This window comes from Calypte anna, chromosome 1, assembly GCF_003957555.1.
Source record: "Calypte anna isolate BGI_N300 chromosome 1, bCalAnn1_v1.p, whole genome shotgun sequence".
In the NCBI taxonomy this organism is placed as follows: domain Eukaryota; kingdom Metazoa; phylum Chordata; class Aves; order Apodiformes; family Trochilidae; genus Calypte; species Calypte anna.
In genome coordinates, this window is record NC_044244.1 from 65,660,144 (window position 1) to 65,687,228 (window position 27,085).

General features: G+C 38.6%; 1 protein-coding gene across 1 annotated transcript in view; it reads left to right on the forward strand.

Moving 5' to 3' along the window:
- The window catches only part of PTPRR (protein tyrosine phosphatase receptor type R), a 132,848-nt gene that overhangs the window by 40,188 nt on the left and 65,575 nt on the right, over window positions 1–27,085 (forward strand). Inside the window, exons 2-3 of the mRNA XM_008500635.2 lie at window positions 16,540–16,653; window positions 20,020–20,175. Coding sequence (XP_008498857.2) covers window positions 16,540–16,653; window positions 20,020–20,175 — 270 coding nt within the window. The remainder of the gene's footprint in view (window positions 1–16,539; window positions 16,654–20,019; window positions 20,176–27,085) is intronic.

Sequence of the window (27,085 nt, forward strand, 5' to 3'; positions counted from 1 at the left end):
AGCGTGGGTCTATGGGGGCAGAGGTGACAGTTCACATTCTCTGTATTTCCTGCCTTCAATACTTGTTCTGTTTCTCCCACTAATAGCTAAATTTATGTGAGAAATGGCAGCATTGTGTATAATAAATACTGTGTGTAGTTTGTAAATCAGTTTGCAATGGGCATAGACATCCTGTCATGACTTAGCAGTTTGGGCAGACCACAAACCTAAGGACACAATTACTCTGTATTCCCCCCCACACACACATAGAGGGAAGAGAGGGGAATAAAGACTGGATACTGTGAGTTGGAAACTGAAAACCATTGGATACCTATTTACTAACACAGGGGAAAGTTAATAACATAAGGGATAAAGTAACAAAGCATACAAATATAAACAAATATATATATATGCACACACACATATATATATATACACACACACACTACCCGATAGATATGGGCTCTGATGGCTTTGATGGGCACATGGCAGTGCAGCCAGCAGTGAATGGAAAGAAAAGAGGGCAGAGCTGCTGACTTCCCAATCTTTCATAGAGTGTGGAAAGAAATGGGAGGGAATAGATCCCTCCTTTGGTATTCTACGCCTCTCAGAGTCCAAAAGCCCTCCTTCTTTACTTCCTCATTTTCAAACAATGACATTTCCTTTTAGATGAAAGGTACTCACTATTATCTCTATGAGTCACAGGCTCCTGTCTTCTCAGGAGATACAGTAAAGCATAAACTTTTTGCCAAAAATCACTTTCCTCCCACGCCTTGCAGTTTTACAAAAGCAAGGCATCTCATGAGTTCTCTGATTCATGTCATTATCATTAAAACAAATGTTTACTTTGCTCTCTTTTAATAATTTCCTTTGTCTTTCTTTTCCTCATCCTGCACAATCCTGATAATTTCAATATGGATTAATGTGGTTAATCTCTATGTGCAATTTATTACATTTTTCCATATAGCAGTTTTGCACTGCATATGTGTATGTGACTTATTTACTGATTAAAATTATTGAATGGTGAATTTTGTCCAGAAGCTATTGATCACTCTTTTTTCAGTCTTTGCTGGTTTTAAATGCTGAAATAAATGTTATCATGGCTACCTGTATTTGACCTGATGGAGAGCAGTAAATAAGAGATCTTGTGTTTCAACTACCAAATTTGTTGTCCAGCATCCTACTGCTTCCAAACTTGCCTTCCTTTGTGGCTTTTAATTCATGAACCAAAACTTCATCTTTGCACCATGTGTGACTTGACCATAAACCCTGTTCTGCCAGCCCAGGCAGGACATCAGTGGTCTCTCTGCAAAAAAGAGTTAGAGTAGACTATCCAAAGTAGTAACATCACAACTGTACCACCCTACCCCAACCTGCAAGTTCTCTGTTTGAGCCCTTCGGTCTCATAAGCCATGTTTTGAACCTTTTTTGCAGAGTCACACTGTTGTCTGTTGTTGTCAGGGTCTTCCAGTGGAAACAAGCATTCTGTTCAGCTGCTGCTCGTCCAGTTTAGAAAGGCAGTTACATTTTTAAAACTTCAATTGCTTTTTAGCATTGATTGCTTGGATGAGGGCTTTTGAGAAAGGAATATTGCTTAACTATTGCCTCAGACTGGAGGCAAGTTATTGTTTTCTGACATTCATTTCTGAAGATTGTCTCTCTGAAGCCTTGATTTTCTCCCACCAAGATACTGACAGAAGGAAAAAAACACATTTATTATGAAGAGTAGTTTGTTAGTGTATGTTCTGTGTACCTTATATAGAGAGACAGCTGGGCAGTAGGAGTCAAGTGATAATAGTCTGTAACAAAGGATGCATGTTGAGAGTGGAGAGCTGTTATCATACACAATCTAAACAAAGATATTTTTGTTAATGTTTACATTCATATCAAACAAGATAATACATGTTTTAGGCAGCACATTTTATGCTATTTTTGAAAAGATGTTCATATAGTTGAGAATAATTTTCTATGAGCTTAAAGCCCAAGAGTGATTTCCCAGAGTAACCAAAGAAACATTACCTGTATGAATTCCTGTTACAAAGTCCCTATGTACCACCATAAGCAAAATACTAGGGCCCTCAGCCCTAGTAAATGAAGTAATTTAATGGTCTTATATTTATTTTTTTATCCTTTTAAGTTTATTTATTGTGTACAGAATGACAAAACAGGTCCTCATACTGCAAAGGCACCATGTCATTGTGGACATGGGGTTGTTATCCATATCTCTCTGAAAAGAGTTTGCAAGTTATGTGAAGATATGAATAACTAAATAACATGAAAAGTTCATATCCTATCCTTTTCTGAGGAATTTGTGCATTCAATATCAATGCATGGGTAATTGAAAAATTATTCTAGATATGCAGAAATACACTTTTGAAATATGTCTATTTCTTATGCTATTAGAGACTGTGAAGGACTTTGAAGGGGAAGGATAGGCAACAGCACAAGCTCTGTCATTGTCTCCTAGCTAAGATTTCCCAATCTGCTGTACTGTTTCTCAATCTCTGCAATGGCTGCTAATGAAATTCTAGCCATGTGGAGTTTGACTCAAATAGCTGAATGACTACAATGGCTGGTTTTTTGGATATCATGTTGTCATAGGTTTGAATTGCTCTATTCTATTCTTAAATTTATTTTTTATATATATATATGTGAAATGGTTTGGATACATTTCACATACAGAGCTGGTGAGGGGGAGAGAAAGTGTAGATACCAAAAAAAGAAGATAGCTTTTATCATATGCCATTACATAGGGAGTTCTTGTCTTCCAACTACATCTTCCGTGACTCTTCATCCTTTATTTAAAATATATGCATGCTAAGAAGGAGGAAAAAGGAAAGGAAGGAAAAAAAATGAATATATCTGTTAATGTCCTACATTGCAGTAATAGTAATTCTGCTGAAACAAAGTAGAGTTAATCCTAGTATAATGATGGAATTAGAGAATTACAGTAAGCACCATCTTAAAAGATTGCCTTGGGCATCCTGGGTCTGTTCAATCTTATATTCCAAAAACCATATGCAGAGGGAAAGGACTGGTCTGAAGTAATAAAGCATAAAATCTCTGAAACCGTGTACTAGCATGGCACCTTTGTGACCTTGCATTGGAAACACTGGGCAGATGAGAAGGGAGGAAACTGGGTAAACTTCAAATCATATTTATATTCTTAAGCTTATCTCAATCTGACATCTTAGGCAGAGCTCTTTGATCTCTAGCAATTTATAAGGGAAAAAAAATTTTTAAAAAGATGGTTTTTTACCATCAATACCTAAGGAGACGGACTTCCAGCAGCTTCCATATGCTCTCCTGTTATGCTTCTAATCAATGAAGCAAAATCTAGGGTTAAAACCCAGAAGCTACTGGGGACACTGCTATTGAGTTAGTGAATAACCTCAAACTCATGCTTACGTAATTTGTTTAATTTTCATCAATTTAAAAAGAGTAAGTTAGTTTTAATTGTCTTTCTTCAAGACGGTTAGAACATCTTATGCATGACAAAATTTCTCTTTTGAAATACATGTCAGATTTTTGCAATGTTTTATGGCAATAATTAGTTTACTGACACAATGCTTTTATTGTTGAGAAATAATTCTGAATGAAAGCACATAGAAATGAAAATCTGAAATACCACAATATCAGTTAGTTGTAAAAGTGTTCTTTTGAAACAGGAGTTACTTACTTGAAGCCCAGCAGATCATTCCAGAGCATGTTCTGAGGTTTTTGGGGGAAGATCAGAATTTTGTAGTGGTCGTACAGCCCAACGCAACTCTGTAGCCAAACCCATGCACTCATCCTGGGAATGGTGGCACAGTGATGTTGTGTGCTCTTCACATGACAAGTTCATCCATCTCAGTAGGAGCTAGATACAGATCAGGTGTGGAAGGTGGTTTTCCAGACAGTGAGCAATAGACCTTACCTAGTGTTGCCATGGGTACAAGAAATTTACTTAGGTTCACATAAGGAGCTTTGAAGTGAAGAGAAATCTGTTGAAGTTTATTATTATGGCAAACTACAGTATGCTCAGAAAAAAATCCCAAGCCAAAAGTGGTTTGACACAAGGTAAGTAGTAGAGGAGATATTTCATATGCTTGCCCTGTCCTTATTCTTCCCTTCACATCTACTTATGGCTGTGCATGAAACAGACTATTGGGAGAGCTGGACATCTGGTAAGAACAAGCAGGACTGTGTGCTTCTCTTGTAAAATGCAAGCACTAGGACAGTAAAAACAATGTTTTAATTTTATTTAATGAAAGCTATTTTGAGGTTTTATGCCAATTTATGCACAACTAAGCATGAAATAGAATACATATTTCAGAAAATTTCATGCTGTGAAGTGATATGAAGGAAGTGTCTTCCTCCTTAATGTTTTATATGCATAACAGATTTGTGAATAATGATAGGGGCAACTATTGTATGCCATGCACTGTCATGATCCTATTCTAAGTCTTCTAAAAAATGCAAAAGCTAATAAACAGCAAGGCAGCAAAATATTGAAGCATAGTGCTGAATATGTGAATAAATTTGTGGAAGCTAATAGTAGTGCTCATATTCCTTGAACAATCTTAACAGCTGCTCTGGAAAATGACTGCAAAATGCCACTCTTCTTCTTTCCAGGTCTGTGCCCATGTTTATTCATAAACACAGCTGTTTAATATTAGATACAAAAAGTAAGTTTCCCATTGTTTTATTGTCATCAGCCTTGTAGCTTTGGGAAAAGGTTCTGGATCAAACACTTACAAAACCAGCCAGAGATTTTCTTACTGAAAGAAAGACATAAACAAACATTTTTAAACCTTCTTACTTTACTGATTTTTTTTTTACTTTTTTTGCTTTGGAAAAAGTCTGTATCTATTCCCCGTATAGAATTAATTCCAAATGTTTGTTCTAGGACAGAAATTGCTCTAAGTCTCCAGTACAGGTACAATGCACAAAACAAAGCCACTGTTTCTGTCTGATTTTTAATGTCATGTCTTATTTAATATAATTGAATGATTGAGACTAAAAGGAGCCTCTGAGACTAAAAAGTGGCCTTTAACCACTTTCATGGGAAGTGTTTCTGTGTAAGTAAATGAAGCCTTTTGGACCAGGAACTGTGAATCACCCATTACTTGCAGACAAATGAAACAAGATCCAAAGTCAAACAGGGACATTAAAACCCTGAGTAGCTGTTGAGCACCTTACCCTCTTCAGTGTACATCGACATAGAGTAGCAAAACCTGTAAATGGTGCTCCTGAGGCCTAACCCACTTCTAGGTCATTTCTCTGTGCACACTCTGAGTCTTTACATTGTTCTGTAGGAAAACACATTCTGAGATTTCCAGAGAGGAGAAATGTTTTACTAGATTGTAATTTCTACCTGCTGTCCCTAGACAGAAGTAGGAATTTAATGTGAGGAACTATTAAGCTTCTCCAGCAGAGATACAGCATCAAAAGTGTACTGCTTATATTATTTTTGTATTTCAAAATCCTTTATCCTTGGCATATAATTTAGAAAATAGGTTTTGATGACTGTTGGTAATTCCCCGTGTTTTCTGTGACTAGTGTATGTGGTGTGCAGAACTGATGTTGCTAATTAAATAGCAGAAACAGGAACCAAGAGTTAATTGCAGTGTGTGCAGGTTGCCCCTCTGGTATTTTGTGTCACCTGGTAAGTATCAGCTCATTAGCAGAAAGTCAATAAATTTTTACAGAACTGGTAGCAGAGGGAGAGTTCTAATATGACCATGTCTCATAGAAACTGTGGTCATGGTCGTGGTCATGGTCATGGTTGTGGTCATGGTTGCGGTCGTGGTCCTGGTTGTGGTTTTTTTCACCAGCATGAGAGAGATACAAATGAACTGAAAAGCAGTAGAAAATGACAGCCTGCATGTCGATTACCAAAATACAAGGTATAATAACTGAATTTTACCACCTCTCTGATGTGGCTATACAGCTTCCAGTCAGTTCAGAGATAGAGTAGGGGTTGTATTCACATAACCCTAGACTGCCTGTTGTCCTGGGAGTGTTTGTTTATCTGGTTACCAGATGTGAACCTTGGCTCACTTTCTGGCTCACTCTTTTAAAAATACGTTTATTTTCAGCTGAACTGCATACTCTTTTCCATGATTTGTATTGTCTTGAGTTTAGCCACATTAAGTACACAATGTTCAGGTGAACTTCACCCGAATCACTCAGTGGGTCTGACCTACCCTAATGTTTATCCCCTGTTCCCTGATTCAGAGTGACCTTCAGTCTTCTGTGCTAGGTACAGTCTCCTGTATGACCATGCAGTCTTTCCACAGGCTTGATGGCTTTCTACATGAGGAAGAACTTGGGGCTTGTGTAAACAGAGAATATCTATGTGTCAGCACTCTGGATTTGAAAGCAATGCAGCAGGCTTTCCTAGAAGGCCAGAGCATATTTGTAGCTCACAAACTATATCACTGTCTCTCTTTAAGGGGCTTTATAATTACGTCCATACTCAGCAGAACCATTTACAAGTTAGAGCTGTCATGAGCAGACCAACTTTTCCAGATGTGTGGGATATGTAGAAGGTTAAGAGGGAATCTTATTAATGTCTATAAATATCTGAAGGGTGTGTGTCAAGAGGATGAGACCAGTCCCTTTTCAGTGGTGTCCAGTAATAGGATGAGGAATAATGGATTTAAACTAAAACATAGGAAGTTCTACCTCAACATGAGGACAAACTTCTTTACTGTGAGGGTGATGGAACACTGGAAGAGGTTTTCCAGAGGGACTGTGGAGTCTCCTTCCATGAAGACTTTCATAACCCACCTGAATGTATTCCTGTGTGGCTTGCTATAGGTGATCCTGCTTTGGCAAGGGGGTTGGGATCCAGAAGTGCTTTCTGACCTCTAACATTCTATGATTCCATGATCCTATGTGAGATAAGAGCCTTAATCTGGGGTAGCACTGTGACTGCCACTATCACTGTTCCAAATGCAAAGCAGCCCACAATTGGGTTTGCATTACGGATAGACAGGCAGCCCCAGCTTGAAGTTGTACTCATTATGAGGCTCTTTAGGAAACCCTCATTTACAACCTTTTGATAGAGAGGGAACTTATATCCCAAAACACAATCCACATTTACCCCACTGTGGTTCTTCAAGGACTGCTCCACTGTGCTCTTCCCTGGGCTGAAGTGGCACAGCTGCCATCTCACCATGGGCTGTGGGGGAAATCTCTGCTCAGGCACTCTCTTTCTTCACTGACCTTGGTGTCTTTGCATTCCTCTCTCACTTAATCCTCTACTCCACTCTGCAGGTCCTTTTCTTATATTTTTGCAGTTTAATATTCTTTTTCTTTAATATGTTACTCGTACAGTTGCATCCAGCTTCCCATATCTGCTTGGCCTTGGCCAGAGATTGTCCAGAATTACACCTGGGGGTGCTTCCAGCAGCTTCTCACAGGACCCACCCCTTTGTCCCCCTCCCTTCCTCCAAAATACCACTGTACCAAAGCAAAACAGGAGGGGTGAAGTTTACAGTCTAAGGATGAGTCCTGCCATCCCTAATGACCTTGCCAATCAGCTATGACATTAGAAGTAACCTACCCATTTCTCATTGACATAACACTGCTACTCCTCTGCTTTGGTCAAGTAGTAATGATGGTTTCTGGATATCCAAAAATCCTGTGAGGACATATATAGCATTGCTCTTGCTCAACTGCTCCAGCTTGTTCTGATGAAGCTGAACTTGTTGTTGTTGTATGCAAAGCCACAATAGCAATATTATGGCAGAAATGTGGCTGAGCCCTTTGCTGTATACATCTGGTGCTGTGCTGTGCCATCCTGTTGGGTCATGCAGCAGGTCTACACCCTAATATTGAATTGTATGATAGGGGGCTTTTTGTTGTATCCACTCAGTTCATGTAAATTTTATCCTTTAATGATAGAGTTTTTAAATGATAGACTCTTTAATGTAAATATCTCTATTCCAGTTGTGAGGTATTTTAAATGACTTTTTTTTTCTTTTTTCTTTTTTTTTTTTCCAATTGTATTTCAAATGTTCTTCATAAATCCAGGAACTGCAGAGGACAATTATTATGTGAAAAAAAGGGAAACATTTTTCTCTTTCTACAGTGTTCCAATTGTACATATTCAGGCAGATTTTGCTCATTTGAAAGTTCCAATAAAAATTGCTTCTGAAAATAAATGCATGAGAAAGCTTGGATGTCAGCAGTACTGAATTCTTACTTTGATTTTCAAAGCAAAGAGAAAGGTTACTAAGGAGAGTAAATCTGTAGGACTCTCATCGACAGCAGTTCTGTCTTAGCAGCATTGTCTTAGGTTCTTGGTTTGGTTCTTCATTAGTTTGTAAGGTTACATAAAAATATATATGTGTGTGTCTGTTAGAAACTACATTTAAAATTCTGAAGATAAAAACAAATGAATGACTTTGCATTTATTTTTTATGTCTAATTTTTCTGGAAGGCATTTTGATGTATTGAGCACCATTTTGCAAAGTCATAATAGGAATTTAAACTTGAGTGGCTAAGAACTCTTTGAAACATGAAAAGAGTGTTTTCTCTGAAAAGAGCAAGGAGAAACAATACTGGTTCCCTGAAATTTTGAGCTTTATCCTCATTTTACCTGGAGATTTAATAACTGGACAAAGCCCCAAACATATTATAAAGCACTATGCTGAACAGTCTCAAAAGGATCTGTGTGTTCTGAGGATTACAGCTGGCTTTGGGATGATGAAATAGGATGTGACTAGTACAGTCATGCTGTCCATGAAAGTTGTACCAGACATAATAGCACCACGCATTTCTTTTGTAATGGCAGGAATTATTTTTTTACTAATCATGAATAAAGACAGATAGGACAATTTTATGGAGCTCTTTATACATGGTTCTCAAAGAACAAAAAGTTTGAAATACTGTTCAACTGAGCTCTCCCAACTCTCCTTCTTTTTCCATGTCTCTATATTGTCTTGTGTCTTTCCATCCTCTATTCCTTTCCAACTGTCTACAATAAGGGAGGAGGGCAGAGAGGTGGATGGAGGAAAGAGAAAGCCCAGAAAATTATCAAAACTCTGAAATTATTTCAGATTTATCTTTAAGAGAGCTAAAAAATTTTGTCTTGAAGTAAATCCCAGTCTTTGAAGAAATGCAGTACAAAACTGAAGAAAAAAAAAAAAAAGCAGGTATTAACTTTTGAGGGCAACTTTAAAATTAATCTGTGAAAGAAGCTGGAAAATTCCACCCTGGGTAACTGCCCTCCATCTTCTTACTAAAACATATATAAAATCCTATGAAACAGTGAAATGCTATTGTACATATTTTGTCAACATAGAACTGAAGCAGATTAACAGTGGCAGACTTAGTAAGGCTAAAAGTAGAGCAAAATTTGTGCCTCTCATCCCCCCTAGTAATCAACTTGTAGGAATTGCAGACGTTCTCAGCTTAGTACTCATAGTGTCATTGTGACCAGTTTTTTAAAAAACAATATTCTTACACACACAGGAGAAAACTGCTTCATTTTGTTACTAGGTACTTAAGTTCTACTGGGCAGTGAAGAAGAAAGTTCCCTCTATCTCTGTGAAGCTCTAAAAAATCAGCCATGAAGTTCAACAGAACTATGACAAGTCTCTTGCCCCACTGCTTCCCCTTTCAGAAAAAAAAAGGGAAAGACTCAGAAAAAGTCCTATTAACTTTCTTGGGCTCTGTATAAGGTTTTTCCCTGTTGGAGGTGGGGCTTTGGGATGGTTCATGTCATCCAATCTATTGTACATTCAGTGACTGGAAGCTGTGCATACTTTCTGACTTGCAAATATATGATACCTGATTAATGATGTCATGATGCCATAGGAAGAAGGTAAAGGGAAAAGAGAAATTAATACAGTGAAAATTGAGAGGACAGTCTAAACCACAGCCTCAGACTGTCACCCCACTGACTACATCACATTGTGGTACAGGAATGACTCACATGACTCAGGAGCCAAGAGAATGAAATAACCTACCTTCTGAGATTTCCCTCAGAAGAAAGATAGAAGGGCTGTGTCCTCTCATTAGACCTGATCAGTAAATCTTGTGACACAGTGGTATCAAGTGGCACTGAAAGCTAACCCTTATCTTTGCTAGGGGACTGCAAGCCCAGAGATTAATGCAGAACATTGGCATGATAGGAATTAAAATGTGCCTCGTGAAGGGAAGCATTAACAAACCTTATCCTTAATAGACTGAATGCATTCTCATACACTTTAAACATCCATGAAGGTTATAGAGCCTTCCTATAGCTGACTGATTCACTGCCAGAGTGTGTGTAAAAGCTCAGTGAGGGAATCTGGAGAAAAGCCGGACCTCACAGATGGAGTGTTTGTCGCTCTTGTGTTGGTTCTTCCTACAGAAGTGGTCAAATCAGCCCCAAATCAGCTGACCTTAGTTGAAAAATTAGTTCTCCCTGCAGAAGAAGTGTGAATCTGTCACATAGCTGAGACAAACCAGTTTAGTCATATCACCCACCTCCAGAGCAGCTTTGACAGTCTGAACTGTGGATGCCAGTGCAATGTAATGGCCTCACCTCAGCCCTTGGTATGGCATCTTTGTCCCCTGTGATGATGCAGTATCTAGGAACATTGGTACCTACTTACGCAAACATGACTTGTATGAAACGCAGCACCTAGTCCAGAATGATGTCCAGCTCTCAAACTTTTTGATAGCAGACTGAAAAATTTATCCTTTGCTTGCACTAAGGTTTGTCTTGCTTTCTGAAAATTCAGTGTTTGGCTTCAACTGTATGACACGGTTTGTAGTATCTCTTCAGTACTGTTTTCAGGGACGTTGGTGATTTCCAGCATTCATCTAAACATCCAGTCCTTTTTCTGCCTCATTCAGTTTTTGGCCTCAGCACCTTCCTGTGCTCTGTGAACTAATTGCAATGTGTGAAAGACTGCTTCCTTTAATAAATTTTAATTTTCTCATGTTTTAATAAGCACTCACTTGAAAATCAGTATGTGGGGAGACCATACAGCAATCTTAACTAATTAGGTTAACCCTACATTTCTCTCTTCTGTCTTTGATTTCTTTCAGAGAACTCATAACATGCATAAATATCTAAATGTATATACTTCCATGAAAAATCTATCAAGAGGCAAAATTGTTGTTTAATGCTATATGAGAAATGCATAAATCCAGGAAATATTATGCTTAATTCAAACAAAGGTTTTCCATAAATGGTGTGGGAGGGTTTCTCCAGCAAAAATGTGAGTTGTAGAGCGTCACATTTTGAAAAGTATCATCCAAATACACAATTCCTCACTGGATTAATCAAGACTGAATCAAAATATCCCATTTCTATAACTTTTTCTTAGTGTTTATACAGAAACAATTTAGAGTTCTTTTTCTCGTCACCCGTACTCTTTAGACAAGCACACTCAAATTTTCTCAGGCTACATATGAAGTTTGGAACTGTTTGGCAGAACTGTGTGTTCTGCAGCCTTGGTGTTTCTCTATTTAAAAGTGGGTGACTGAAACAGAAGCATATTCCAAGTTCAGAGCATTTTTCACTGCTTTTTACTGTTTTTTGTAAAATCAAATATACGCCAGTAAGTTTTCTATGATTTTGGGTTGTTTTGTATAATAGCCAAGACTCCTCCTTGTGATTTTTCAGTAATGCCTCTTTGACCTTAGAAGTATTTAAATGTCCCAAGATTTATATTCTAGACACATTGTGTTTTAGCAGAAATATATTATGTATGACAGTTCAAATACGTCACTGAGGAATACACATATCTAATATACAGAAGCATGAAGCTCCTTTAGTTACCAAGAACAATTGATTACATACTCAGGAGATTTTTATCTTACTTTGCAGACATCATGCAAAGATTAAGATGGACTCATGGAAGGGCAGGTTTCTTCTCTCCTCTTGAAGAAAATAGCATTGTAGATGGAGAGGTAAATGGGAGAGGAGGCAATACCACCTCAGATACTGATTTGGTTTAGGACACAGTACGTGACACAGGTCAGTGTTTACACAGAGGATCATCTTGTCAAAATGCTTTGTTCTTGTTGTTTAACACTGGCCTGCATCAGAAGCTGAGGTCACGCTGTCTCCAAGGCAATTCAGGGACTACATGAGATGTTAAAACTGCTGTGAGACATAACACACAGACTATTAGAAAAGCTGAAATCTTCTGTGGATGTGTGTAAGGTCACTTGAGCCAGCCAGGGGAGCTGATGTCCAACCCAGCTGCAGTCTGAAGAGGAAGACAAAGTTAACATGGTTTAGGGGAAGAAAAGAGAAAAGCCAGGTATTATCACAATTTGTCACCAGATTTTTTTATAGTCCTGCACTCAAGTTGTACAGATACAGCTCCAAGACTTTTGCTTTCACCTTCCCCCCTAATAAATACATCAATTTTTGGCTGAACATCTGAGACTGTCTTATGAGGGTGGCAAGATGAAACACAGTGACAGTAATTACTTGTAGACTGTCAATGTGCATACAACAGAGTAGGGTGCTCAGATGGAAGGACCCACAACCTGGACACAGTCCAGTATTTGCTTTAGTGCAAAAAAAAAGCTAATGTCACTTCTTGGTGTCTTTCTTAGAATCATAAATAAATAAGCAGAGCACAGGAAGGTTAGACAGCCCTTTTCTGAGTTTTCTACTTTGTTTGGTCTAAGTATATATTTATATTTTTATATATTTACATATATATAGGTATATATATACAAGCATATATGTATAGGCATATATATAAGTATATATGTATATATTTATATATACATATATATCTTTATATATTTATTTATTATATATAAATATATAAATATGTAGAATATAAATATATAAATATTATATAAATCTATGTATTTATAAAAAATATAACAATTAAAAATATATATTTATAAATAGAAGTATATATTTATTTTGGGGTTTAGAGTTGCCTTTCTTGGGATTTAGGACAAATAGGACTTACTATGCAATGGCCCCTTATTATGTAATATTCCTAGTATATGTAATTTACTTATTTACTTTTAATCTTTGTTCATGAAAATATTGTGAAGACTTGTACTTTCACCTTCATTGTTCTTCACCCCTGATTATTTTTCCTCCTGTATATTCAGGTTAACTGGAGGTTTAAGAAAACATACCTGTAGTGATATGTTCAGGGATTTAGAGGAGAGTAACAGATATGTAGGAAAGGATAGTATTATTTGAGCCTTATTATAGAAAGGATATCACTGATTAATCATAAGGAAATATAAGAAAGGAAGACATCTCAAGAAAAAGAATTTTTCTTGAGAAACAGAACATAACTGGGAAAATTATAATTTATTGCAAGAGCATAAAATGCTCAAAACCTGTGATAAATTAAACCCTTTCATGTCAGTTGTTGTGGGTTTCTTCACCATAAAAACCCTTATCAAAAAGCACTTGTAGGATTTGAGTTGTGAATGGTCTTTGGCATTTTTTCTGCAGTTTATTTCCTTTTCTGGAGCTTTGTCTTCCCAAGCTTTTGACTACAAGCAGAAAACTCCTTCTGCTCAAACTACCTGTTTTGCTTGGAGCAGATAAACCTAGACACTGTCACTACAATTGCAATATCCAGGTTGGTAATTGCTAAGGTCCTCCAGGGTGTTTGCCTCTAAGCTTAAGAAGTTGCTATTGCCAACAGCAGTAGAAGATTCAAAATTGTAAACCCTTTGGGGAGTAGTTTGCAGTCCATGGTAAGCTCTGGAGATGATCAAAGGGTAAATGATTAGTGCTGCCTAACTGGGATGCTTCAGCCTTTTCTTTTCCAAAGCAAAAGGACCACCTGGAAGAGCACAGTAAGGCAGAACATGTATCTATGCCAATGCTTTGGGTTCTATTGCAAGTGGTGTTAGAATAGAGCAATTTTGTCTGTGTGTTTGGAACCTGGACAGGTCTCCATTTTAGGAATGATTCTTTTAAGGACACTTTGTGTTGTTTGTCTGATGTACAGGTATGGTTGCTTTTGTAGTTTATCCGTTATGAGTTTTCTATCCTAATCTCTTACTTTTATGCACTATATGGTTATAGTTAACACAGTATCTCGGGATGCCATCAGAATGGCACATGAGTATTAAGATATTAAAATTTTGTAATGTTTTAGATATTTTCTACTGATAGGAATAGTCGGAACTTTTTCTTCCTTTCTGTTCTCTATCATCCTTTTGTCTTTCCTTTCCTTTCCTTTCCTTTCCTTTCCTTTCCTTTCCTTTCCTTTCCTTTCCTTTCCTTTCCTTTCCTTTCCTTTCCTTTCCTTTCCTTTCCTTTCCTTTCCTTTCCTTTCCTTTCCTTTTTTTATTTTCTCTGACTAAATTTCCTCAACAAATATTTGCATAGGTAAGAGTCTGCAGAAATTTGTATCAGACCCTCAAGTTAGACTTAAATTTCAGTCACCTTCAGAAGGGCATCTGCGAGAGTTGAGAAAATAATGCTCTTTAGGCTTCCCGCAGAACCATGAAGGCCACTATAGCTGTCACAGACACACACACATACACACTTAAGACTTTATTACAGGACATGGTGGACCAAATTCAGACCTGGTAGAAGGAAATGTGAGTCTCCTGAAAATAATGGAGTTTCACCATGTTTTATTGTCCCAGCATATGATTGACCACAATCCCAAAATACTAAATCTTTAAGAATTCATTACAGGCTCTTTAATATCTTCTGTTTCATCTGAAGCTAGGAATTTTTATGTCTGTTTCATTTCTGTGTCTTGATCAGTGAGCTCTTAACACACTATTTAACAACATCTCTGAATGTGATTCAACACAGCTATTAATGTGATCTGCTTGTGGCTCAAGTATGTTTAAGTGAATGTATTTTATTATTATGCCTGATAATTTTGCTCACTAGTAACAGCATTATCCTCATAACTCAGGGCTACTGACATAGACAAGCAGTTTTGCACTCTTTATACCATCCTGATGGATCTCTAGGGACCCTCACAGTCTTCCACTTCATTAAAATTCCCTTTTACCCAAGATCCTCAGATCAGGCTGTCAACTTTCAATGTAGTGATGGCTCCACAGCTCCAAATCAGTTCTCATCTGCTGCACTGCTCAAGTGCACCATGGCTGGAACAGACTAAATGATGCTCAGATCTGTTAGATCCCCATATGTCCTCTGCAAGACATTTCTCTGTTTTGGTGACAAAGGTGGAGTAGCTCTGTAAACATTCACGATGTCTCTAATTCAGGAAGAAGCAAAGAGATTTTGCATTTTGAAAATGCCATGGTAGGAAAAAATAATTTAGATGGAGGAATTCTATAGTACTTCCAGCTGAATTAGAGCTCAGCTGTTTGGTCAGAGCAGATCTCAGTTGATACACCAAGATCTAAAAATCCCATTAGAGAAAAAAAAACCAAGAAAAAAAAAAAAAAAAAACACAGAGAAAAAGGGGGAAAAAATGAATAACACTCAGTACTGATGGAAAAGTCAAACTGACAGTGGAAAGACAATATGTTATGGTTTTACGTCATTACTTATAAATACTTCCTGATAAATAAAGAGCAGCAGTCAGAACGTGTGATTCTGTTTTATATTGAGAAAAATTCACCTTTCTATACTATAACCATGTTCCCAGTGTGATGTCTGACCCATGGGTATTTAAATCCCTTTATTAAGCTGTGGTTAGGAAGGAAAAGTACTTGCTTGTATCTTCAAAGCAGCGAGCTGCCCAGGGTTCTAATAGGAAGTTTAAAATAAAAATATATTTTTCAGCTCAAGTCAACTGTGTTAGGCAGAACTTACTAAGTCAGAAGTTGCCAGAAACACTGGAAGCCTCCTGGGACCATGCTTTCTTCTCCACTATATATTTTCTGAAAAGAGGATGTGGAAGTGAAGAAAGGGACCCCCAAGTATCACACCAAAGTATTGGCTGCCAGGTGAACACCCTATATAGGGCGACAGAGGATTTGAACTGAAATTAGTTCCTGGGTGAAAATCTTCTGACTTCACAGAAAGGATTTGAAATTGAGGAAAAAAAAAATTTAATTTTAAGAGATTCTAACACAGAGAAAGGAAATGCTTCAGTGAGAATTATATCGTTCTCTGACTCACATGTGGAAGTTTTAGGAAATTCAAGCATGGGAAATGTATCCTCAATGTTTCTTTTTTGATATCAGAAACTGCTAATCAAAATTGAAATTGTGTAATTTCACTATGTCTGACTCATCCTTCACCTGCAGGGAGAAATGCTAGGATAATATTCAAAGCAAATCTTCATTGTGTAAATCCAAGATCTCATTCTTCAAAGGTGAATTTATGTTTAATGCTTGTCTTTCATCTTTAATCTAGTAATTGTGTTATTTTTAACACTGTGACTTGTCCAAGAAATTTAGCCAAAAATCTCTGGAACATGTTTGGAATGTGGTTGAAGAAAGGTGATACTTTGCCAACAAGCATCTTTATGATGCTTAAATTTTCCTTTGAACTTATTCTTTATTATGATACAAGTAGAATGCACAAATTATCATTCTGGAAAAAAACAATTAGAAAGGAGTTCCAGAGATCAGTCATCCTGATAAATGAATGTGTTAAGCAAAGAGTTCATTTGAACTGTGGGGATTTTTTTTCAGACACTACAGATGGATGTAAACAAGCTGAACATCACATTGCTTCGGATATTTCGCCAAGGAGTGGCAGCAGCACTGGGACTATTACCTCAGCAAGTTCATATCAACAGACTCATTGTAAGTACTAAGGGGTTATGCTTAATAAAATATATCTGGTTATTTTGAATTCTCTTCGACTTATTTTCATGTCAATGTGTAAACATGCAATCAAATAGGACAGAAAAATACTTTTCCCCAATATTTTTAATTGCACTACAGAAAAATAGATCTCCATTACAAAATTAGTTAATTTTTCTTTTGAAGGGGAGCCATTCTCAGTTACAGTCTGGAGAATAATTAAGTCAGATAAACCTATTCTGTGTCCTTTTCATAAGAAGATTGCTTTATACCTTGGTTTTCATTCCAATGAAGTTCTACATCACAGATATTGTGCAACACTTACCTGTGTTTTGTTTCTCAAAGTCTGAATATTGCTGAAAAAATACTTGTGATTCTGCCTTTCAAAGGTATTTTGCAATTTATACTCAGACTTTTCATTAGTGAATTATGTCTTCTCACAATATTAATATTCATGTTTTGCTAATCAGCTATAAATATATATGCTCAGATATAAGCGTGTAGAATACAGTATCAAATTTGCAAAAGATTACAACAAATTTGCTTCAATCAACAAAGATTTTTTAAAAGAAAAGTCACTGTGTGGTTTTCTGTATATGGTTAAGAGCATACATTCTTAAACGTGCAAATCATGCATCCTGTCCTTTTATGAATGTTTTGTCATGAAGCAAAAAACCAAAACCCAACATCAAGACTATTGCTAGCATTCATTCACATTGCAGAGGTAGAAGGAGTTGTTTGGGTTTTTTATTTATGTATTCTACACACAGGTTGAATATTAGGGAAGAAAACTGACAATCTTTGCATAAAAGTATTTTCTGCCTGGACATCTTGATAGGATTCTCTACCTCAAAAAGGATTACAAAACTCTTTCAAATAATATCTCTGTGAAAAAGAATCGTACAAGAAGCACAGTGAAAAGATCAATAGGAATCCAATACAGCCCTTTTTACATTCTCCAGGGATGTGACTCATCTCTGACAAGTGACACCAAATCTTCTTTGACCCCTGCATTAACCAGAGTGAAACGTTGAAAGATACATTTACAGAAAAACACAATTAAATAAGATACGTTTCTGATGTTTGGGATACCTATTGGAGACACTAAGTAACTTAGTAACTTTCTTACTATGCTCTGTGGAAATTATGTAACTAAACAGTAGAAATATGATGTTTATTTTCTTACTGGGGCGCTTATTTCTCTTTCTCCTCTCCTTTGTGGTCCAAGGAAAGAGGTAATGTCATTGTGCAACTTCTTGTAGCTCAGAATACAGAAAGTACTATTAAATAATCAGTCTTCCCCTATCTACAAAAGTGTGCTCTGAGTTAGCATTTTAGTGAGATAAGAAAGCAAGCAAACCTTTGCCCTATTTGCTGTAAAAATCACACACAGTCAAAATTCACAAGGAAGAAAAATACAGCTCAGGAGACACTATTTCCACTTTACATCCTTCTAATATGAGAGTTCCTCTTATGAATTGGTGACAAGAGACCAGGGCACATCAAAATTCATCTCACTTCACTTCAGCCTTGTCTAAGCTACTTGTCTAGGCTCCCTGTAAAAGCAATACAGAGAAGGGCAACTGGGGGAGGAGAGGTGTTGAGTTCCTGCTTATTTTAAGATGGATTTAATCATTCTCTAGAGATGCCAGCCTCTCTCTGCTGACTTTGGAGGTAGTTTAGATGACTGAAGTGTGGTAAGCTGCCTTGGAAGTGAGAAGCTCTCAGAAGAGATCAGGAGCCTCTTAGGCAGGAAATGGTTGGGCACAGTGACAGCAGGGAGCCTGCTGGCCTCTTACAACACATAATATGCCAGGAAATATTAAATGGGCATTTACAGTGTTTCCTTAAGCTTTCCAGTAGATCTTCTTCCCACAACTGCCTTTCAATGGGCTGAAGAACTCAAGCAGAGGAGGCACAAAAACACTGGGAATGCTGTGCCCCCCACAAGCCTTGCCTTGTGTCTGCCTCCTGCACCCAGAATCAGACACAAACCCATCTCAGAGACGGAGTAGGACCCCAGCCTCAAACCAGCTTCTTCAGCTTGACAGAAGTCTGCCTTGAACTGAAGCTCCCAACCTGTAGGTCTGTTTTCATTCTTTTTAACCCTGATGATCTGAGCTCTCCCACTGAAAAATGCCCAGTCCCACCAGTAGCCAATGACCCTGCTGGGCTTACTGAGCAGCTGGGCCAGCAGGACGCATGAGAGCATAGAGGGCAGATTTAGGGTAAGCATATATGAATGCATCCCTTTCTATGCCACTCTACTTCTGAATGCAAAACAAGATATTTTAAGAATAGCAAAAGATGTCTTTTTCTTCACTTCAGTAAAGACAGTGATGCATGTTCAAGGTGAGGGAAAGGAGGCTGGGGAAATCAGGATTATCCCAGTTTGAACTGGGTTCTCCCATCCCATAACAATGAGCAGCAAACAACCAGACAAGTGAGGCTCTTGACTGCACAGGCAGCTATGCTGATAGTAGCTCCATGCTTACCTGGTGTGTGTGGAACCCCCCAGGTCTGGACTTTACATCACAGCCTAAGATAAACTGGCCATAGTCCTGGGGCCCCTGGGTTCCCTCACCCTGTTTGGACATCATCACTGTCTGGATCACTGGTCTCAGGTGCTGTTCTAATCTGTCACAACCAGAAGGGCCCTCTGGCAGTCACTCCTTTTGCTCCCCTGTGATAGGATAAGCATCACTGACATCTCTAGTACAGCACCCCTTCGGCTATCAGGACTATATCAAAGAAATCATACAAGTAAATAAAGGAGATGAGGGGAGGTATTCTCAGTTGACTCATTAAAAGTAAACAAAACTTTTCTGGTCCTTTCATTTCATTGTTCCATTTTACAGAGTTGAACAGCAGTTGGCTGAAAGCATTTTGTACTTCATTGTGGTATGCCTCTGCTATGTATTGACATGGGATTAGTAAACAGGACCAAAATACCCCAGCATCACACTAAGTAAGCATTTTTGTTTTTTAAGGACCACCTTCTTAAACAGGGCTACATTTCAGCTCAGATCTGATGAACAATCTGGTAAAATCCCTTCTGGCACTTTGCCCTTGACCCCATCACCTCACCATATTTCATTGACCTATTTGGCTTAATGATACTAGTCTCAGGAAAAAAGATACCTTGTCAATAATGAACAAGACAAAGCACACATTTCAACGTCTGGTATTTTGATTTTCTTTCAGTCAGATGGATTTAAGGAGTCAGTGAATACATATATTCCTCATAGGGCAAGTTGCAGCCTTTATAGTCCATGCTTTTGTTTTTCAAATTCTAGTGATAATCTGTAGACAGCAGAGATTATTAATCTCAGACCTATCATTCTGCTTTTTTTGTTACTTTCCCAGGGGAAGAAGAACTGTGTGGAACTGTTTGTGTCCCCACTGAACAGAAAGCCAGGAATTTCTGAGGCACTCCCATCAGAAGAAGTGCTGCATTCCCTAAATATCAACATTTTGCATCAGAGTTTATCCCAGTTTGGAATAACAGAGGTCTCCCCTGAGGTTGGTTTTCAATTTTCTAATCTGTGGTTTATTACAGATGAGACAGTTATTACACCCCTGGTACTTTTCAGTCTGAGGGTCTTAAGCATGAGACAGGAAATGGATAAACCAAGATGGCAGCTGCTATAAGTGGGATGCTATAAGGCAGTTATACAACTAGCCCTGTTAAATTACTGTAACTTCATTAGGCTATTCAGACATTGATTTCCAGGTCCTCCTCACATAGCTGGACTATCACTGAAATCAGAGTTTGGACTAAATTTGCATCGATTGCCTTAAAGGAGATGGACCCAATGACTTCTAGTCTGTTAATGTGGGTCAGCAGGAGTAATGATTTCAGGAGATAGAAAAAAAAGGTGTGTAAATTGTGTCTGACTTGACTTTTTAAAAACTAATTTTGAACTTTGTACCCATACTTCTTTCTATTCTCCAGAGAAGTGAGAACTTTTTTTTGTTTACCTTCTCTGAAAAGAGGACAAAAGTAAAACTTGCAGGTATTATTTATATGACTGCATTAATTTTTTTGGAAAAAAAAAAAAATCTATTTCAAAACAGCATCTGCACTGCAATATCCACAGTGTCCCAGACATTGCCAGTGAGATCAACACCTAATTCTGTGCTGATCACTTGAGCAGCTGAAAAAAAGCAAAGGCTTTTAATAAAGGAAAACACAGTGCTCAAGGACATGGTCACATCCCATCGCACTTTATTTATTGTCCTAGAAACCCTGACCTACAAATTAAGACCCTCAGAATGCAGCGTGAGGTCCAGATACGTTCAAACATGTTATCAAGAATCAACATTTTCCATCGAAGCTCCCATTTTTGTGGAGGAGATGTCTACATCCAAAAGAATGGGGAAAAAAGGTCTGATGAGCTGGGTCTCACTCTATGGATAAAGAGTTGTGGTTTTTTAACATCCAATGTTTATGGATTATGTTTAAGTCATTTCTGAGTTAGCACTGGCTGTTATGTTCCACCTGTATTTGTACTCATTAGAAATGTTGTTGCTAATTTTAAGTATTTTCACTCTGTTTAAGAATCTGGAACATGTCTTGGGTACCAAAACTGAAATATAAAAACAAGGCCAGTTTAGAGAAATGTAGCATGTTCTACTACAACAGCCTGCCACTCAGCAAATGGGTGAACTATCAAGTTTTAGCTGTTCTAATGAAAAATGAAGCCAAGCAGTGATATCCAAACAACAGATCAAATCAGGCCTATGAGAGACCTAAACTATGTCTTTTGGTAAGAATTTCCTTTGTTACTGAAGTGAATGAGTTTTGATAGATGCAGTTATGTGTTCCAAGTACTTCAGTTACAAATAACACTTCATATACACGTGGGACAAGCGCAAAAATGAATAATAGATGAATGGAGAAATGTCACCATGCTATAATGATACGCTGGAAAAATACACAGCACTGAACTCAAGGTCTCATCTTGAGTTAGATACATTTCAATAATCTGGAGTGGTCAGATATTTGAATTTTCTCTCTGGAAAAACAGTCTAGACAACCAAATGAAATAATTCAGAAAAGAATTAGTAGAATGAAAGTTATGCAGACTCTAAGTCCATCTAATACTCTTTGAGAAACTAGATATTATTATAACATTACAATTGCTAGCAGATTATACATCTAAGGCCCTGGTCCTGAAAAAATTATGCAGCTTTAAACTAATAGGTATTCCTTTTGGATCTCAATAAATTGCTTACATGTATAACACTCCACAGAAAAAAGCAGCTAAAAGATTGCAACATATGATCTTGACTTGCTCAGCTTCTAACCTGTTATTTACTCTGCTCTCAACTTCTAAGAACAACTTGGGCCAAACAGTGACAGTAAAGAAAATCAAAACAGGCAAACTTTTGGAGGAAGATATAGTTATACAAAACTTTACATAGCTTTGACACATTATTTTATGCAATGCGTGTGTGTATTCCTGAACTATCAATACTAATTAAATCATGAACTAATAAATTGTACAAACGTCCTCTCAAAAGTCTGAATGCTTCACAGTCAGTATTGGATTTGCACTTTCAGGGTATTTGTATGGAAAGGAAGCATTACTCACATAATTCTAGGTGGGTGGCTGGACACAGAGGTGTTAGAGTTGGAATTTGTCTCCTTTTTTAGCTGCCTATTTGAGTATGCACTGACTAAGGCCCAAAAGTCTTAGTGGCTCTCTCCATGGTAAATGGAAAGAAAGAAATATGTTTGGTCCATCCCATCAGGAGATACCTCTCCTGATATGGCTTGGTTGACTCTTTGTAACAAGGCTTAGCTTAAACTATGTAGATTGTTAATGGTGGGGGAGATTGGCCTGTTCTAAAAAAATTTATCAAGATTATTCAGGAAAATCTAAGTGGAAAACTGAAGCTCTCTGCTTAAAGTCTCAGACTATGCAATATCATGAACAGCAAAAGTCTTAGTGGATGTAAGTGACTAGAAGAGAACTAGAAGTGGGTTTGAATGACAAAATAATTGAAGTTACAGTAAGTGAAATAGGGGTTACTGGTTTTTGAGAGCTAAGATAACTGCCAGATGGGAGATGTGATACTAAAGGAGGAATTTCCAGAGTTGCTGCCAAAATTATGCAATCCCAAAATATACTGCTACAGCCTGCTTGCACAAGGCTTTTGTTGGTTGCCTTTGAAGTGAGTGATACTAGCTTCTTAGAGAAGAAATCAAAGGAAGCAGTCATGCACTTAAAGCATACAGAAACCTTAAGTCATTGCAAGGACAAGTGATCAAAACCAATAGTTTAGGAATTACAGCGACCTAGACAAAAAATGATTCCCAGAACAAAGCAGAGCACAAGGACTTGGTCCTGTGATCAGGCAAGGCAGATGCAGCATCACACCTGCATGGGGGCAAGCAGAGCACCACAGCAGGGTCAGGAGCCCTACAGGCCCACCATCCTTGACATGAAATCACAACACTTGTGCACATGCGTGTAAGGTAAGGTCTGCAGGGATGCTTTGTCATGGGAAATGCTAAGTTGCTGTTATCCAGTGTCCTGGGAGTCTGAGAAGTCACCCACATTCCCACATGTTTTCATTAGGAGTGGAAGTGATTTCTTGGCAGACTTTCCTAACTGCTTTAGCTAACATAGTTATAACAGCAAAAAAAAAAGCAAATCAGCTCTGAGCTTTTTTGATCTTGAGTTTGATTCCCAGCTCCCTGGAAGCTTTCCTCTAGGATCAGAACTACTGATTGCCATGCTCTCTTTAGTGTTTGTCTTGGGTTAGTGCAGTGGTGTTTGGAAGCAGGGGGGCCATAGGTGTGGCTCCTCTGAGAAGCTGCTGGAAGCACCCCCATTTCTAATCCCTGCCCTGCCTCTGCCCAAGGCCAAGCAGATATGGGATGCTGGGTGCACCTCTATGAGTAACATGTCAATGAAAAGGAAAATTGAACAGCAAAAATATAAAAGAACCTGCAGAGTGGAGTAGGGGATAGGGAGAGAGAAATGCCAAAGACACCAAGGTCAGTAAAGAAAGAGGGGGAAAGGTGCCAGAGCAGAGATTTCCCCACAGCCCATGGTGGCAGCCCATGGAGAAGCATGGTGGAGCAGTCCCTGAAGAAGCACAGTGAAGCAGTCCCTGAAGGACCACGGTGGGGTAAATGTGGATTTGTAGCCCCTGAAGTGTCATGGGTGGGCAGATGTGAAGCAGCAGCCTGTGCAGGGTTGCAAAGAGGAGCAGATGTGGATTTGCAGCCTTGTAGGACCCTGTGGCAGGGGAGGTGACTTTTCCGCAGCAGCCGTGACTCTGTGTGCAGCCCAGGCAGGAGCAGTCTGTGCCTGAGGGACTGCACCTGTGGGAGGGACTCATGTCCCAGGGGTTCCTGAAGGACTCTCCCCGGAGAGGGACCCCGCGTTGGAGCTGGGGAAAACTGTGAAGAGTCCTCTGAGGAGGTCCTCTGAGGAGGAAGGAGGAGCAGAAATAGCATGTGGGGAACTGACCCTAAACCCCATGTGCTGCTGAGGGGAGGCAGCAGGGAAGTAATCCAGGTCCAAGAAGTGAAGGCTAGAGGGAGAAGGTATGAAGATTTGGCCATGCTTTCTCTTTCTCCTTGTAGATTAAATCAGTTTTCTTTCCTTCCAAGTTGAACCTGTATATTTTTCTCCTGTAACTGTAATTGGGGAATGCAAAGTTCCTTATCCTTGTCTTGATCAATGAGCCTTGAGGTGGATTTTCTCCTCCTGGTACTACAATGGGGGTGGAAGGATGAGTGAGTGGAGGCCTGGTTTATGGGCCTAAACCCTGACTGTGTTTCAGGCGAAGTAACTTATTGGGTTATTTTGAAATTTACCTATTTTCCAGTGAAGGCAGCTGTTCCTGATACCTTAGCATGATCTTTCAGTCACAGATTTTACAGTGACTACTTCAGGTCAATCTCTCTTCTTGTTGTTATGAAAAGTAAGCTACTAATGTGTTGGGTTTTTGTCTAGAAATAATCCATTAGGTTTCCATAGTAAGACCAGAACATATTTTTACCTTCTTTTTAAAATAAAATAAAATAAAGTTTTTTTAAAAAAATCATTTTTAAAAACACATTTATTCTGTTCTGGATACCTGTGCAGCCACTCTTCTGTGAGGTTAGCAATAGCATGGGGTTGTTTAGATTACATTGATTCTGCTATACCTTGAATTATGTCTAATTTAAACTGTTAACATTGACCTGGGTATTTTTGCCTGAACGACTCAACTGATTGTGAAGGCTTCTGTTACGGTTCAAAGTAACATTAAATTATTCTTTTGTTTTTGATCCAGGAGAACAAAGTCCAACCAGCAAGGGTCAGGTGCAAGCATAAACTTTTATTTGACAATTGACACAAGCAAAATGCTAGAACCCCATGAAGGTATGGCAAATATGTTGCCAGGCAAAAGAGGGAGAGAGAAAAAGGAAAAGATACAAGAGAGGGAGAAAGAGAGAGAGAAATGGGAGAGAAAATAGTAAGAAAGTGGGAAATAAAGGAAAAAGTGAGAGAGAAAGTCACCACCAGGGGGCCAGCTGTCCAGTGAGTTTCTTGCTCAAGATGGAGATCCGATTCTGGATGGGTTCCGATGCAGGATGGTGGTGGGTTGGTGAACAATGACGATGACCACGATGACAGAATGGGAGCCTCCTTATATGCCCCTAAATTCCCACTGTTCCAGCAAGCTTCTTTGTTCCCCAAGGAGAGCTGTCAGTCAGTTGCAGCAGGAGCCAGGAGTCATTCACTTTTGAAATTGTCTTTTGAGGCAAAGAAAATCCCAGTCAGAGGAATCTCACTAATGGAATCTCACAGCTTAGTAGGGAATGGAGTCAATACTGGGGGATGATGCTGTTGATGATGAGCCTTCCTCCCTGTATCCAGGTTTTCTGCGGGACCTGATGCTGCCTGAGCTGCTGAATTCCCCTTCCATCCCACCTGCACTGGTATTCCACCTGCCTTATTTGCTGTGGCCTTTTGCAGCTTAATTTGAATTTATCTTCCTACACTTCCAGTCCTAGTCTATTCCTATTCCTATACCTATTTCTATTCCATTTGCATTCCTTAAAAATTATCTGAAAGTCTTAGTGGATTCTCAGGCAGGAAAAGGCTCCCAACAGTGTTAGACAAATGTGGAGTAGCATCAATCAAGACACAGCACATCTCCATGCATTGCTCATGGTCATGGACAGAAGTCCTCTCTTTGTTTGCTTTTTCCCTGGCATTTGGCCATACTGCAAGCTCGTGATTCCTGGGTGCCAGCATTTGTAAGGAGCGTGGCAGTTGAAGTTTATCTTATCAGTTCTCCCAGGCTGAGGAACAAAGTTCTTGAATGAGCAGCACTGGTATTTCTGAAAGCAAATCCATATTATGTACGTGGGATGACAGAGTAGGTCACAGCCTCTTTTGTCTTTAGGAAGCAGATGTAGCAAGGATCCTTTGTAGACTGCTCAGTTAGAGGTAGGGAAGAGATTTCCTTGGTTAGATGAAGGTGCTACTTCATTGTTTCAAAATGTTATGTTTTGAAGTTGGTTTATTTTACCCTTTTTACAGTATTTGTTCATGTTCTTTGAGCTTTATTTTTAGTATGACAAACCAGGAGAAAATGTATCCTGAACACAAATACCATGAGGCAGACATCATAGAGATTGGTTCTTTTAGACTCAGTTATGTATTGAACTCTATTATAAAATGGCACTCAGTGCCATAGTCTAGTGACTGTGGCGGTAGTGGATCAAGGGTTGGACTCGATGATCTCTGAGGTCCCTTCCAACCCAGCCTATTCTATGATTCCATGAAAATATTTTTGAAGTTTTGTGGCACTAATTAATTCCTGTACATTAAAATCTCTCACCCGTTGATTTAAGAAACCCTATTAGATGTTAACTTATTTTTTTGTGCATTTGTCCCTTAAGTGAAGAGGTACATACCTCCCTGTTTACTCACTTACAAAGGTCAGCATGGCCAATGCTCCTTCAGCTCCTGCTCCTTATCTAGATTTTGTCCTGAGAGATCTGAAACACCGGAAGGTCATCGTGTAACCTACCCAGGGTCAAAGACTTCATTTATAGCTGATTGTCCAAAGCTGTAGCTGCTGCTGTCACCATGGGATTTCCATGAAGCTCCATCAGAGAAATCCTGAGTGTGGAGCAGCTGCAGATTTGGGGTGTGAGCCACTGTCAGGACCCAAGTCCTGTTCTGTGAGAAGAGCAGAACAACCTTGCTGTGCTGAGATAGCAGAGTGCACAGGGAGATGCAGCACATTACAGTGAAAAAGCTGTTTGAATATGTATGGGAACAAATTTTAAGGAAATATTTGGCAAGATTTTCAGCATATCTTTGATAGTCCTGGTTTTTAACTTGCTCACTAAACAGAAGACTGATAGTTACAGACTTTGTTAAACTGTCAATACCTGCAATTGTTTTAAGCC